The sequence below is a fragment of the Triticum urartu genome, chromosome 7A, assembly GCF_056163025.1.
Source record: "Triticum urartu cultivar PI428250 chromosome 7A, HENAU_Tu73, whole genome shotgun sequence".
Taxonomy (NCBI): domain Eukaryota; kingdom Viridiplantae; phylum Streptophyta; class Magnoliopsida; order Poales; family Poaceae; genus Triticum; species Triticum urartu.
Genome location: NC_141879.1, coordinates 77676170 through 77693216, shown reverse-complemented (window position 1 = coordinate 77693216; position 17047 = coordinate 77676170). Strand labels below are relative to the sequence as shown.

The 17047-nt window shown below is 44.7% G+C and overlaps 1 protein-coding gene across 1 annotated transcript; it reads left to right on the top strand.

The window, feature by feature from the left end:
- Positions 1-256: 256 nt before the first annotated feature.
- On the top strand, positions 257-2894 carry LOC125518353 (PHD finger protein ALFIN-LIKE 3-like). The gene is made up of 2 exons (XM_048683228.2): positions 257-473; positions 2339-2894. The coding sequence occupies exons 1-2, from the start codon at positions 262-264 to the stop codon at positions 2784-2786; spliced, it is 660 nt and encodes a 219-aa protein (XP_048539185.2). The 5' UTR covers positions 257-261; the 3' UTR covers positions 2787-2894.
- Positions 2895-17047: the final 14153 nt, after the last annotated feature.

Below are 17047 nucleotides of genomic sequence, written 5' to 3'. Positions count from 1 at the left end.
AGGAGACTACATCAAACCTGTTTGAATAACCATCAGCTTTTTTTACAATAGAGTTGTTTGACATGTACCTACATCAAACCTGTTTGAATAATATAATGACTTTTTGTCAAATCGATTGTTTGGTGAGGTAGTTTTTCTTAAATTAATGTAAATCTCATATGGTGCCCTCAATTACAATTAGTAAATATAAGATGGCGAGGTGTGCAGATCACTGGCTGATGTTGTGGTGTGATTCATTTTCTCGCTTCAGGTAAAGAGCCAATGTGCTTGTACGGGTACCCGGATGGTAGTTGGGAGTTGACGCTGCCGGAGGAGATGGTGCCGCCAGGCCTGCCGGTGCCGACACGAGGCATCAACCGCCGGCGAGATTATATGAACCGTTTTGACTACCTGACACTCGTCGCCCACCACTCCGACTCGTGGCTCATGGCCGTCACCTTTTTCTTGTCCACTTATCTCGCTGCCAACCAAAGGTATGTTACTACTATTGTTGTTGCTGCTACTACTACTATCACCACCACCACCACCACCATCACCACCACTACTACTACTTCGTTTCACAAACAGTTTTTTGAGCACTTAACATTTAGGACATTTATATGGGCAATCTACCTCCGAGAAACGTAACCAATAATTTCACAACACATACACTAGTAGAAAATAGGGCTTTGGTCCAGGCCAGGTCAGCCCATTAGTCCCGGTTCAGTCCAGAACCGGGACCAATGGGGGCATTGGTCCCGGTTCGTGAGCCCAGGGGGCCGGCCGGGCCACGTGGGCCATTGGTCCCGGTTCATCTGGACCTTTTGGTCCCGGTTGGTGGGATGAACCGGAACCAATGGGCCTCGCTCCTGGCCCACAACCATTGGTCCCGGTTCGTGCCTCAAACCGGGACTAATGATTAGACCTTTAGTCCCGGTTTGAGGCACGAACCGGGACTAATGGGGTTGAGACCTTTAGTCCCGGTTCATGCCACGAACCGGTACTAAAGGTCCCATTTTCAAACTCTACCCCCCCCCCGGTGGATCGCCTTTTCAGTTTAAAAAAATAAAAGAAAATGATGGAAATGTCAAAAAAATAAAAGAAAATAAGTTTCCCATGTGATATGTGGTCTAGTTGTTGGGAAAATTTGCAAATGTGAATTTTGACTTTATTTGCAAAATCTCTCTGAAATTTGTAAAAACGGGCATAACTTTTGCATACTAACTCGGATGGAAAAGTTTTTATATGAAAAATCATCTACTTGAAAAGTTACATCCGAATTTAACGGGGGGAACCCCGTTAAACATTTTCAAAATCCTCAAAAACCTAATAGAAAAAAAGTTACGGGGCTTTTAAGATCTAGAGTGAAAAAAATCGAAAAAAATTCAAACAGTGGGCAAACTGTGGTCAAACAATGGTCAAACTAATTATTCTAGAATATTAGTGTTACTAAATAATTATTTCAGTTATTTCAATTTTGGTCAAATCTGGTCAAACTGTGGTCAAACAATGGTCAAACTAATTATTCAAGAAATATTAGTGTTACTAAATAATTATTGTTTTTTAAAACAATAGTTTCAAAATAAAACTATGAAATGTGTCACTTCATGCTCAAGCAAAATTCCTGAAGGTTAATAGGATTGACATCTTAGTATTGTTAGGAAAACAACAAGTGCAGACTTGGAGCGAGGGAGAATAGAACCCGGAAGTTAAGCGTGCTCAGGCTAGGGGAGTGGGAGGATGGGTGACCGTTCGGGAAGTTAGATGATTTGGAATGATGAGGGGTGATTAGAGGATAAATTGAGAAGTGATGAGGGGTGGTGATTACAGACTAGGGGTGTTACCAACCGGGACTAAAGGTGGAGCTCCACGTGGCCGCGCCCTTTAGTCCCGGTTCTGGATTGAACCGGGACTAAAGGAAGAGGCATTAGTACCGACCCTTTAGTCCCGGTTCCAGAACCGGGACTAAAGGCCCTTATGAACCAGGACTGAAGGCCCTTTTTCTACTAGTGATAAAGCAAGTGCATGTAGAAGAATCTTTGAATGCGGCAAAAAGCACAAAAACCTGTAACTTCTATCTAACAAAACTGAATGTAATTCCTATACTTTTAATCAAGAGTATAGAAGATTCTATTTTTTAACATAATATCTTGTTTTTCCCATTTAACAAATACGAGAGAGAATACAGCTTCAACAGAACAGTAGTCCTGCAGAACCAATTATTAGAGCCTCAGCATTAAGAATGTCATTATGTTTTTGTGCTTATATAGTTCCTCCATGCATCAAGAATGTCATGTGTTACATATTGCTTGCGAAGCCAATTGCTGATTTGGTGATGTTGGTTTACTTTCTCGTTCAGGATACGTTTATTTGATATGGTAAACGAGATGCGAACAGTCCATGACGAATACTATCTCTCTTATGGTCTTCCTTGGCTATCAACATTTGCGCGTTACAATGCAAAGAGGGAGTCGAACGCACCAACTCAAGAGAATGTGTCCAATCCACATGTAGACTCTATCACACCTGCTGAAGAGAACGTGCCACCTTCTCAAGACTCGATGCAAGTTTTGTCTGCTCCAAACAGGGACTCTAGGAAGCCTGCTGAAGACAAACAAACGGATAATGAAGTTACCGACTTTTGCGGATCTTGTAATGCTCCGTATCATGCCAATGCCTTTTGGATTGGTTGTGACGAATGTGACCAGTGGTTCCATGGCAAATGTGTGAACGTAACTGCCTCTGAAGCAGAACATATCAAAGAATACAAGTGTCCTGACTGCATCCGCGAGGTGATCGGAGAGTAGGATATAATATGTGCACCATTCCTTTATTTTAGGGTATGCAGTCACCCTTTGTATGAAAAATGATTAACTAGAAAGGTAGTGAGAGAGGCATTACATTCTTTTCCCATTCCGTTGGGATATATTTAAGAATTCAGTTTACAATGTCTTGACTCTTGAAACAGGCTTTCGCCTTGCTATATTAATATAGCAACCACCTGACAGAACTGTGATATCACCGATGGGCAAACACGACAATCAAGCCCAAAAAGAGAAACAAATGCCAAAGCGATGATTTCCAGCAACCGGCGCAACGCTCTTATGCCTCTGAATTCCACCACGCTCCTATGCCTCTGAATTCCCGCATACCAAACAACACCTTCAAGAAGTACTATGACGACAATGATGCTGCTGCCCAGACAGATCCTCGGATTTCTGCCGGTACACGGAGAGGAGTGCCGACAGGGTACACCTGACGCCCTTCAAGAAGGGAGGCGGCGCCCACAAGCGTCACCATGGCGCCCACAAGCGTCACTGTGTTGGTGCCGGCTGAACCGACAAAGATTTTTCCCGACCCCCGCACCGCTGGTAACTGCAGACTAAACATGGTAGTGTAGCACTTTCGCAGAAGTATGCCAATGAGTAGTCGTCACAACAAAGAGCTGAGAAGAGTATTATGATGCGTTTCTGTCACACACACAAGGCCTCATAGCTCTTGTGTGAAGTACTGCCTGGGCTTCTTCAAATACTACTACTGTCGTCATAACTGTGTTTATTTCTTATTAGGCATAGGACAAAATGTATTGAGTTAAACAACTAAGGGCATTTGTGGCCGTACTTTTAGATCCTGCTGTCCCAGAATTCTTTAATCCGTTTTTAATAAAAAATTGTAAATACGGCGGACATGAAATCTCAGATCAGTTTTTCATGAAGAAAAAATATTCATCAAAATCCAGTGCTATTGCACGGGGTAGCGTAGTTCTGTATTGAAACAAAGAGGAATTTAGGCCAATAGTTTGATCAGTTACTTTCAAACATATTTCTTTGGGAAAAAGGTTATTTTCAGATATACGACCGTGTTTATTTTTGTATTAGACAAAGGAAAAAGAGTATCGAGTTATAAACAACACCGTCCATTAGTGGTTGTATTTTTTGCATGCATAGACTTTTCCAATTGACAAGTGTGTGAAATCAATGCGCCTGATATATATTCTTGGTGTGCCATGCCCCAATAATTCCAGATTGATAGAAGATGTAACATTATAGCAATTTTATGAAGTCTACATGTGTACTGGTGGGCTATAGTATTGCGAATGCGAAATTCTTTGGTGGATGTACTCCGTCCATTTCAAAATATAGTGCGTCCGTGTTTTTCGAGGTCCAACTTTGACCATTAATTTAATCAACGAGACCGACTGCGGCAGGAGAAAAAATTATATAATTGAAAACTTGTTTTGAATACGAATTCACTGGTATAACTTTTGCTCCCGCCGCAGTCGGTCTTGTTGGCTAAACTTATGGTCAAAGTTGAAGGACCAGAATAGAGGAAGCACTATATTTTGGAACGGAGGGAGTATAATTTTGTGTCCTTTTATATCCTAAAGAAATATGATGGGGTTTGGTCTTAAGTTTATTACAGACATTGGACACTTGTCGCCGACAAACCTTCAACTTTTTTGGATCATATATTTTCTAGGATTCGATCATGCATTAATTTTATAAGAGTACATGAGGGCAATCATTTTCTCCTGGCAATGAAGAGTATCCATGCACTGTATTATATTTTGAAATATTTGTAATTTTTAAGCCGCATATATTACATACATATTTTTCACTAAACAACATCAGATAAATGACATAGTTTTCTATTAATTTTAGTAACGATCAAATAAAAAAACAAAATTGCTTGGAATATGGATTCTAGCTAATTTCCACTGGCAATGCACAGTGTATATAAACATATATACTTGTGTGCACACATGCGATCTTTTCACGGAAGATATAGAGAGGGCGAGCTTAATTTTTTAAATTCACCAAAAGTAGAGAGATGTGTATAATTTTGGCAAAAATAGAGATCTGTATATTTATCATGCCTCGGAACAGGATTGAAGTACCGGGAAATTCCAAGCCTGCAGCCAATGGTATGAACCACGCCAACACCAGCCATATGCATGGCATGGGTGCTTCATGCAAAAAACTGTTATAACTATAGTGACAAAATTGTACCGCCCAAATCTAAAACAAACACGCAAACTAATAATCCAATCTACGGCATTTTTTTTACAATAGACATGATTGACTCTATCACACCTGCTGAAGAGAACGTGCCACCATCTCAAGAGTCGATGCAAAATTTATATTCTCCAAACAAGGACTCTAGGAAGCCTGCTGAAGACAAAGAAAATGATCATGAAGTTACATACTTGTGTGAAACCCGTAGTGCTCAGTACCATGCCAACGCCTTTTGGATATGCTGTGACACATGTGACCAGTGGTTCCATGGCAAATATGTGAACATAACTGCCACTGAAGCAAAACATCTCAAAGAATTCATGTGTGCTGACTGCATCGGCGAAGAGATCGGAGAGTAGGATATAATGTGTGCATGCTTCCTTTATTGTTGTGTATGCAGTTACCGGCCCTTTGTATGAAAAATGCTTAACTACGTACAAAGGTAGTGAGAGAGGCATTACATTCTTTTCGCATTTCGTTGGGATATATTAAAGAATTCATGTTACAATGTTAACCTGATAATGTAAGAGAAGTATGTTTTTTTTAAAATTAGCCCAGATGAGCGCTTCTATGCTCTTTTAATATTTGTTTGCACCAATCTTGAAGAGCTCCGAGGCACTAATTGCTGCAAGAACAAACTTCCACTTGTGAGATGTAGTGTAGACGTGTATAACGTGGACTTAAAGCTCCTCAAATGTTAAAAATAGATTATGTGAGCTTTAGAGAAAAAATGAATGAATAATAGTAACATAAAATTATTAATAATGATAAAAACAATTCATCGAACAGTGACTATATGAGGAACAAATTTCTGCACAACGTGTGAAAAAGCTTGCAGGGCCTAGATCTTCACCTCTCATCCACAGGGTAAACAGCATCGATCTGGAGTTCTGCAAGTGTGTAACAGGAAGGGAGCCTTGGAAGCTCATGTAGCGGCAGCTTGCCGGCCATCTGTGTACGCCAAGATAGCTAGCTCTGGGAGGCATTGGTCTCGGCGGCAACAATTAGTTCATATATTCCATGTTCGATGCTAGCCGTAAGATCAACTCCTCCAATAGAAACTAGTAGTACACCTTGCATTACTATGGACTACAGTGCATATAAATGAATCATACAGATGTTTAAAGTCGTCTCCAAGATCGAATATTATTTCCCTCTCATAAGTCATAAGTCCGAACACATTCAGACATAAATGGGTGCCCAGCTCCCCAAAATCCAACCGTCTGAACAGTCCGGGCTCCCCAAATCGAGTCCATATGTGGAGAAGAAATATGGTTGTCTGAACTATCTGTCATGTTATCTCAAACACGCGGTCCCAACACAACAAATCCACCCTTGGACACACCATTCCCTTTTCCTGCCAGACCCTCCCCCTTCCCGCTCGTTTTCCCGTTGTAGCGGGATATTTCTTGCTGGAGCCCTCTTTTTTGAAATTTGATGAAGCCCACCTCGCTTTCGTCATGGCACATTTTCTCCTTCAGACTGTACTTCGACAAAGACAACCTAGGAGAAGACCCCCGCCAATCACCCCGCTCGCCCTCATCCTCCCCCCCCCCCCCCCACCCCGCGGTGTCTGTGTTGATCCGCCAACGCCATAAAGGGGGACGAGGCATGTGCCGCCCAGGACGCCCCTCCAAGAAGGCAGACCCCATATCTGCTGAGCCATTGCCACGTTGTAACATATAGTTCAATCTTGTGCATGACCACGAAACAAAAATATAATGTCTTTTGTTGGGCATGCAACTGATACACCACCGTGTCCATTATTAACTCTTGAATCAACCAACCAAAGCATTTACCCTCCTATCCTTGCCAAGAAAATGTATGACTTGATGAAAATGAATGAACCACCCTCTCATACAATTTTCTGCAAAGCCATCTCTAGTGAAAGGAAATTCCCCGCATTTTTAATGTAAGGAAAATATTCCACCTAGACAGCCTTGACTGAACATACCAACTCTACCCCCATCCCGCTCACTCTCAACCCTCACTTTTATCACAAAATCCACGAACTCATGTTTTAAATGAGCCAGCGATCAATGCCACCGTGGGAGGCCAGCATCAAGGGGCAAAGACGGCAACCGCCTTAGCTTAGTGCTAATTCAACCCGTGGTGACTAACTTAATTTAATTCCGTTGGTCACTAGCTAACTTAATTTAATTCCGTTCACTTGACGTCTCGCACACTAATTCTACCCATGACCAGTTCTGCTCTAGCCATTCTAAGTAAAACACAATGGTAGCATGCCCCCTTGAGAAGTTATGTCGGTAAAGTGTTTGATGAGGGAGAACCAAGACACACCTCCATTGTTGATGTCCCTCTCTTCTTCATTTGGTGCCTTTCATCAGCTGGCCCGATGAACAACCTAGATCCCATGATGGCGGAGCTGCACACCGGCGATGGCCGCTCGGCCCGGACGTGGCATTGACCCGTTGTCATCAAAGTTGAGTACCAAGGGGCTACATAACCATGGTTCACTGTCCCATGAGTCCCTCCATTGTGTGGCGGTCCTCTTGGCCATCTCGGCTTTACTGATGATGAGTGGGTGGTGCTAACCACGACAGGATGGGGGAATCGGGGTTGAGGCAGATGACGTGGATGAACTGATCGTGTCAGAGCTTGTTCATGAGCACGAGGTGGCGTGAAACACTAATTGTGTGGGGTGTAGTATTTTTGTTTGTGTATCTATTTATATATGCAAAAAAAACTCGTTGTTCTAGTTTCCACTAAAATGGAATATACTCTCGCTACTGTGATTATATGCATATAAGCAGAAATATGTTTGATTATTATTTTGGACCACATGCATAATTAAGATTAAAATCTAAAAAGCTATCGTGCGAGACACCTCTGTTAATTTCTCCACCAATCATCAATGGCTACACCATTCTATCTCATTTCATTTTACATAGATAGACGACATTGCTAAGCTGCAACGAAAACCAACAGTGTGTTATATGTAGTGTTCACACCGTACACACTCACAGTTGCATCACCGGAAGGCCAAAAATCTGTGAATGTACATGGAAAATAAACGTTATAGTGGACGTGTTGTGTAAACCCAATCCTTGGCATCTCCCGCTTGCCACCATCTCCATCTCCACCCAAAATCTGCACTCATCACATGTTTACAAGAATGAATTAAGGAGATGAGTGGTAAGGAACATGTGAGTGCATCTGGCAAGTGGGAACACATTAGCTTGGTTCTTTCATGCCCTATCTTGTTTTGATCCAGCTGAAAGGTTGGCATTATTCCTGTTCTTTCTAGCTGAAAGGTTGCTATCCAGCTAAAACCACCATGTTAGTTACTGAGTTCTTTCTATTGCTAAACGAAAGACTGACACGTTGTTTAATTTTCCGACCCAGGGGGTGGGGGACGGTGGTAGGTGGTGGGGGGGGGGGGGGGGGGGGGGGGCTCCAGGAACATTCGCACATAAATTTGTTCAGTCAAGATAGTGCATCATATCTCCAAATACTTCAAGGTCAATCTAAATGAAATTCAGAACTACATATGACAGAATTACCTGCACGGGAAGATCATGAAATAATCTACATAAAATTCAGATTGGTTGAGCTACCTCGTGGTAGGACCAGAAAATCAATCCTTACTATGTCAGGCTCTTCCCTGTCATATCTTCCATTATCTGAACCACCGAGTTTCAGAAGAACATAATTATATGCCAGATCGCTCAATCCTGATGAAGAAAAATTCAATAGTTAATTGCATTAAAGTTTTCGATACAATAGTATGTTGTACAAAAATGAGTTAAATGAAGCACTATATGTTAGTATTATAAGATGTTGCCGCTGTTCATACCAGGTAGTTTGGATGACCGTCTGTAGAAAAAAAAGTCTTAATTGCCAGATTTGCTGCCACTACAAGGTACTTCTTGAAATACACAGTAAATGCCATCTGATGTTTGCTAAGTGTAAATTCAGTCTTCTAATACTATCACACAGTGAAGGCCATAATGTGGGATCGACATAGTAAAGGCCATAAGTGATTGCTTACTGTAATTAAATAATAAGGACAGGTAGCATTTAATACATATTGTTCCATGTCAGTCTTCTAATCCTATCACACACACACACACACACACACATGTAATATAATCATTCATGGAGTCGTAGCAAGAAGACAAGGGAGGGTGGGATCTGGGAGCGAAACCAAACCTGTTTGGGCTCAAAGCCGAGACGGCGCACGATAGGCTGCTGCACTTCCTCGTCATTCCAACTTCTTCGGCATATATACCTCAGACATGATCCTGTAGGTGCCTGGGATCACAAAACCACATGGAGTAGTTGGCGAAGCATACCCTTCTTGTCATCATATGCAGTCGAGCACAAAGACGACCTCACATGTAGTGTCGCCAAAAACGTGCTCCCCCTCACAAGCGCATCAAATTACCGCTACATTGAAATGTCGTCACCCTTGATCCTTGGCGGCTGCGGCATAGAGGAACGTCCAGAGAGGTAATTCGAAGGCAGAGTCAGTGGCGCCGAGAGCGTTGCTGTGAGAGGATAGCAGGGGAGCGGCAGCGGTTGGAACCCTTGCCGGGTCGGGTGTGGGGGAGAGGGATGTGTGGGGCCAACTTCAGTCAGGGAGCGAACAGTCAGGGTGAAAAAAACCGACTGTGAGAGAACCCTATGTGGCGCTCTCCTCACGTGACAAGGAAGAAATGGTCTAGTCGGAATCGGGGAGATTGCTTATTTTTGTGGGATGGATGAAGTAGCGAATAGAGAATTGGATGAGTCGGTAGGAGGCGCGTAGGTGGGGATTACATGAGAGGGGAGGTCGAACGAGGAGGGCTGAAGGAGGTTGAGGGGAGATGGGGTTTATTTGGAAAAATGCGGTGGGTTGAAAATTAATGGGAAGGGTGCAACATACGCGGGAGCGGAGGTCAAACGGAACAAACGAAACAAGAAAAAAACATATGCGGTGAAAACAGAGATATGTGGGTGGGATTGAAGAAAAAATATCTACGGAAAGTTGTGATTATGATTCAATACTAGAGATGACGATAGATAATAAATAGCGTAGTGCGCGGGATTAGCTATTCATTATTCAGAAATATCTACTTTTGTTTTAAAAGGTTATCGAGAAAAATCTTCTGTCTGTCTTTAGGAATGTGATATCACTTATATGTTGCGATGTCCAAATTTTGAATTACCCTATATTTACATGATTTGTTTGAATCGACATCTGCCAAATCAAGAAGGAAAAAAATGAAAAGGAAGGTTGGGTGAATAGATCCGGGTTTTTGGTGGGAGGGAGAAAAAACCAACATGGAGCGTGGTGATAAGTTGAGGTGAAATAAACCATGCATACCGACCTACCAACTCCCCTTTTAGGAGTGCAGATTTGGAAGGTTATCGAGAAAAAAATCTTTAGTATATCTTTTAGGAAGGTGACCTTACATATATAATGTTTCTAAATTCTTATTATTTACCTAATATTTACATGATTGAATTGAATCGGCACCTACCAAAGCAAGCATGAAAAAAATGAATCCGAAGGTTGGGTGGATCGATCCGTTTTTTAGTGGCAGTGAGAAAAAAATCAGCATGGAGGGGGCGGTGTTCACCAACTCCCCTTTTAGGAGTAGAGATGTAATAATAGAGATAATGATAGATAATAAATGTGATAGGATGTGGTATTATCTATTTCTTATTGAGGAATATCTTATTTTGATTTGGAAGGTTATTGAGAAAAATCTTCTCTTTGTCTTTTATGAAGGTTATCTTACATATATGGTACGATTTCGGAATTCTTAATTAGATAATATTTACATGGTTGAATTAAATTAGCACCTGCCAAAGAAGGCACGAACAAGTGAGGGGAGGATCAGGAAAATTGATTTGGTATCAAGAGGTAGCCAGAAAAACCAACATGGAGGGAGTGCTGGGCGGTGAGGCAAAAACAAAAACCATGGATACTATCCTGCCAACTGGCCTTGTAAAAGTAGAGATATTGAGAGCGCTTTGCGTTAAGGACTATGAACTCAAGATTCACGTGGTCTGATTTAACCCTTCGGTCCGATGGACCGGACCTGGATGTTGGCACCTGTGGATTAACTGGATAGCCCACATAAACATTAGGGTCCACCGGGGACATAATGTTTCGACCCGAAATCCTATTCCGTGCCTTAAGCGCCGAATATAGGTATTTTGGTACAGGGTGCACACCCTCCCTGTACCCTAGGTTTCTATAGCGGGCCGGCCCATGTGCTCCTTCTCTGTTTCTATAAAAAGAAAAAAAGTGCGTGCTACCCAGGATTCAAACCCGCGATGCGGGTCTTAGGATTTCAACCCCATAACCACCCGACCAACTGATCTCAAGTATTACATAGTGGTTTCTTTGGCCTTTTCTTCTTTCTTTCTTATTTTTCTCTGTCCCTTTTACATTTTTTTTCAAAGTCACACACTTTTTTTTGTGAAAGAAATTCGTGAAACTTTTTCTTGATAGTAGATTCACTTTTTTGAATTCGATGGACTTTTTTCAAAACTAATGAACTTTTTCAAATTCAATGAACTTTTTCGAATTCGATGAACTTTTACAAGCTCGATGAACTTTTTTCAAAACCGATGAACTTTTTTGCAAACTAGATGAACATTTTTCAAAACTGATGAACTTGTTTTCAAATTTGATGAACTTTTTTTCTAATTTTCTGAACTTTTATGAAAATTCATGTACATTTTTTAATTCATGATTTTTTTCAATTTTTTCCCTTTTTTATTTTTCAATAACAAGGCTTTTTTGACAAGTGCTCGTAAGAAAAAAAAAGGCGACCAAGGAGCGGTCGAGCGAGCATCATTCAAGAGAATGGGCCACGGCCCACTAGGGGGGCGCGCGTGATCGCCAGGAAAGTGATCGGGCACTGAAGGCGCCAACGAAGAGGTCTCCCTTTCGACCATAGGGTCGAACCACTCACTATTAGTCATGACATCATAGCCGCCGCCAGCCAAGCACCTGCAATTTTCGCCGCGCCAACGCACACACCTCAGCTTGCGTCGCCGCACCTGCGACGTGTCCGTCTCGGCATCATCCATGGCACCATGTCGCACCGCCCTCCAGGCAACTCATACCGCGGCTCCGCACCGCAGCCACAACCACGCTGGCCATTCTTGACTGCTAGAGTGAGCGCTCAGCAAGCCGGTGCTTGCCCTGCAGCTCATGATGCGAGACGGCTACACGTCTGTCTTGTCATTGTCTGCGACACCATAGCTACTGCCACGCCGCTACATGCTGCTGCTTGAGGCATGAGAGCATCTACAACTGGAGTCCTCATATATCCGCCCCAAACGATCGGGCATCTTGCCTAGTACATCCCAAACACAAAATTGCGACCCAACTAGACTTGTCAAATCTAGCCCAAATACCAGGACTGACCGGCACTTCCCATAGCAAACACATATCTCGGGCGGATATGAAGATGTCCAGACATGTACATCGCTTAGGACAGACCGCAAGGGTCCATGCAGACAAAAGCGTAAACCAGTGGTCTTACGTGTGCCTGCTTAGTTCATCGATGAGGACGCATTGGCGTCGTGTGGTGCCGCTCTAGCATGCCATGTGAGGATACATGTCCGGCTATGTAAGCCAGACGGCAAAAGCCCAACCATAGACCGCCTCCATTTCTTCCCCCTCCTCCCCTCCACCGCCGTGACATTCAATCCATCCATCAGCCGCTAACCACTAGTTACAACATGCTGACTCTCGAGCGGCAGTTGTAGCTGCTAGAGGAGATCCAGGGCAGGCGCGAAGATCGGATCACATCTAGCCTGCCTCTGGATTCAGTGTAGCGCGAGGCGGAGGAGGTGGAGGCAAAGAAGGAGGATGTGGTCATAGAGGAGGAGGTGGAGGAGGACTCAGAGGAGGCGCATCAGGCAGATTTGGCATCTACCGGCTTCGCCATGGTCGACGCCCGGAGTTCGAGGTGGCCCCGACAAAGGAGGCAACAGATCATCATGCCATTCTTCACTCCCGAGGAGGAACCGAAGGTTCGCCCAGCTGCCAATGACCATAACAATGGCGACCCCGACATCAATTTCATCCACATATCTGACGAGAAGGATGAGTAGTGTAGATGGTAGTTGGTAGTACAAAGATCTTGCTTTTTTGGATGGTTTTGTATGAAAATGCTAATTGAAAAATGCCTACTATGGTTGTTGGAGTTGTCATGTGGGGTCTGACCGGTCACTATCCACGGACGTGGCCGGGCGTGTTCGGAGGCGTTCGGCAACTCAAATTAGGTATCTGTCATTGTAGATGCTCTAACGAAGTGATACGTCTCCAGCGTATATATAATTTTTTATTGCTCCATGCTATGATATTATCTATTTTGGATGTCAATGGGATTTATTTTACACTTTTATATCATTTTTGGGACTAACCTACTAACTGTAGGCCCATCCCAAATTCCTGTTTTTTTGCCTATTTTAGGGTTTCGAAGAAAAGGAATATCAAACGGAGTCCAAACGGAATGAAACCTTCGTGAACGTGATTTTCTCAACAAACGGGATCCAGGAGACTTGGAGTGGGCGTCAAGAAACAACGGAGGAAGCCACGAGGCAGGGGGCGCGCCTACCCCCTATGCGGGCCCTCCACCCTCGTGGGCCCTCCTTTGCTCCACCGACGTACTTCTTCCTCCTATATATATATCCACATATCCCCCAAACATCCAGGAGCACCACGAAAACCTAATTCCACCGCCGCAACCTTCTGTACTCGAGAGATCCCATCTTGGGGCCATTTCCGGAGCTCTGCCAGGGGGGGGGGCATTGATCACTGAGGGCCTCTACATCAACTCCATGGCCTCTCCGGTGATGTGTGAATAGTTTACTTTAGACCTATGGGTCCGTAGTTATTGGCTAGATGACTTCTTGTCTCTCTTTGGATCTCAATACAAAGTTCTCCTCGATCTTCTTGGAGATCTATTCAATGTAATCTTCTTTTGCGGTGTGTTTGTCGAGATCCGATGAATTGTGGGTTTATGATCCAGATTATCTATGAACAATATTTGATTCTCCTCTGAATTCTTTTATGTATGATCGGTTTATCTTTGCAAGTCTCTTCGAATTATCAGTTTGGTTTGGCCTACTAGATTCATCTTTCTTGCAATGGAAGAAGTGCTTAGCATTGGGTTCAATCTTGCGGTGCCTGATCCCAGTGACAGAAAGGGAACCGACACGTATTGTATTGTTGCCATCGAGGATAAAAAGATTGGGTTTATATCATATTGCATGAGTTTATCCCTCTACATCATGTCATCTTCCTTAAAGCATTACTCTCTTCTTATGAACTTAATACTCTAGATGCATGCTGGATAGCGGTTGATGTGTGGAGTAATAGTAGTAGATGCAGAATTGTTTCGGTCTACTTGTCGCGGACGTGCACTACAAAAAAAGAGACATCCATGACATTTTGGGCCGAACGAAAAAAAATTATGTCATACATATGACACTTCTATGACGATAATTGTGACAAAACCTAGTATCATCATAGATGTGGTGGGCTCCTACTTCTATGACGAAAAATCATGATAGAAAATGGGCTTTTCGTCCTGGGCGGGCCGGAGACGCAGCTGCATGACATTCTTTGGGCCGTCCATGACGGAAAAAACCATGGTAGAAGCGAGGGGGAGGAAATTTTCGGGGAGTTACCAGTTACGGTGGGAGGTCAGGGGCCGAGCGATGCGCGTTTCTCGTACACGTACGCGCGTGTGTGCGAGGCGTTGGCTCGAACTGAACCCGAGCGAGGCGTTGGGCTCTAACTAAACCTGAGCGATTGCACTATAGGCTACGAGTTAATGAACCCGAGCGATCGATCGATGGTTGTTAACTAAACCCGATCGAGCGATTCCTTCTCTACTGCTGCTAACTGAAGCCGATCGATGTTGCCTCTTGGATGAACAATGAGCGTTGTGGGGGGGGGGTTGGATGAATAGTGAGCGGTGGCGTTGCCTCTGGATGAACAGGACCCCGTGGTGTGGTGGAGGGCTAGATGAATAGTAGACGGTGGAGGGGTGCCCGTGGAGGGGTGGTTGAACAGGACCTCGTGGTGTGCAGGGTTGGATGAACAGTAGACAGTGGAGGGGTGGTTGAACAGTAGCCGGTGGAGTAGCGCGCGGTGGAGGCTGGATGAACAGGAGCTTGTGGAGGCTGGAGGAGGTCGACGGTGGAGATGAACAGTATCCCGTGGAGTCCCATTTTGCGGTACGCCACACCCCTCACGATGAACAGGACCCCTGTTTCGACCGTAGGAGGTCCATTTTGTCCGTTTTGCGGTACGCCACACCCTCCCGATGAACAAGACCACCGTTTCAACCGTAGGAGGTCTGTTTCGTCCGTTTTGCGGTACGCGACACCCCTCCTTGTCAACAGGACCCCCGTTTCGACCGTAGGAGGTCTGTTTCCTTCGTTTTGCAGTACGCCACCCCAGACCCCTCCCGATCAACAGGACCCCGTTCCGAACGTAGGAGGTCTGTTTCCTCCGTTGTGCGGTACGCCAGACCTCGTTTCCATCGCCGGTTCCGTCCAAGCCCTCCCGATGAACACGACCACGCATTCCGTTCCGACCAAGCCGGTTGGCTCCCACCCGTTCCGTTGCCTCCCGATGAACACGATGCATTCCGTTGCCTCCCCATGAACACGACGCATTCCATTGCCTCCCCATGAACACGACGACGACGTTGTTTCTCTGTTCCGACCCAGCCATGTACACGAGCCCTGGCCGTACGTATGCACGAGTAGGCGTTCGAGACCCCGCCCGTATGCACTTCCTTGCCTGCGAAGATGCAGCTGGTGGGTCCCAGCAGTCAGGGGGGCGAATCGTTTTTTTGCCCGGACGCAATTCGTTGCATGTGAAGATGTAGCTGGTGAGCCCAGCAGTCAGGGGTAAACGTTTTTTTCACGAAATACGGTGGCCCGTCCGGTGGGTCCCCGCTGTCAGGTGGAGGAATAGTTATTTTGCACGTAATATGGAGGCACTTCCTTGCTGCGGCCGGGGACCCAGCTGTTAGCCTCTCCACGTACAGTCCACGTCCGATGGAAGTCGTTCCTTAACCACGTTGACCACACCGCGCCGAGAGCACCAGGGCGGTGGACGACGGCGAGGCCTACGAAGGGGACGACGCGGAGCCGGGGAAGACGCGACAGTGGATGCCCACGCGTAGAGGAGTACGAGGGTTCACTGGTTCGCTGTGGTGTGAGGCTACCGTCGGCGCAGAATAACAGGGGGTGTCAGTCATTGACCACGTTGACCAGACCGCGCCGAGAGCACCGGGGCAGTGGACGACGGCGAGGCCTATAGGAAGGGAACGACACAGAGGCAGGGAAGACTCGGCAGTTGTTTCCCACGCGGAGGGTAGTACGACTGTACGAGGGTTTACTGGTTTGTGTGCCGTCGCCAGAGATAACAACAGGTGTGGGTGAGTAGAGGGATGGCTAGGCCAGCGATGGGAGTATGGTGAGGCGGTGAGGCCTGCGCGGCAGCACAGCCGGCCGCGGGGAGGAGGGAGCAGGCAGTCCCGCCGGCGCTTGTTTGAGCGGCTGGAGCAGGAAGAGCAGAGATTGAAGAAGCACGATGGCCGTTCGATGGACATCCAATAGTCACTGCTTGTGCGTCAACCTTTTTTTTATGAAAGCCTCAAATCTGTGGAAAACAACATACAACCCATCTGCATTATATCTAATAATTTACATCCCATTTGCTAATTCTTAAGATTTTTTTGGAGCCCGTATTCTTTTTGTTAGCATTACAGCCCATATTGTGGCCACGGTTAAAAAATTATACGAAATTTTGCATATTTCGGTGCGGTCCGAACTGTTTTTAATCCCGAAATTTCGACTCACGTTCAAACTGATTTTAAAAATAAATGTATATCAATATAAAATCCAACAAATTCTCCACGCATAAAAATTAATGTAATTTAAAATCTAGAAATGAAAAAAAAATATTTGAAACTAATTGCCGGTTTGATGTGTTTTAAATATGTACAGCCCATTTCTCATTACTGATGGGCCATTTTCTCGGCCAGCCGAATGAAAGCTCT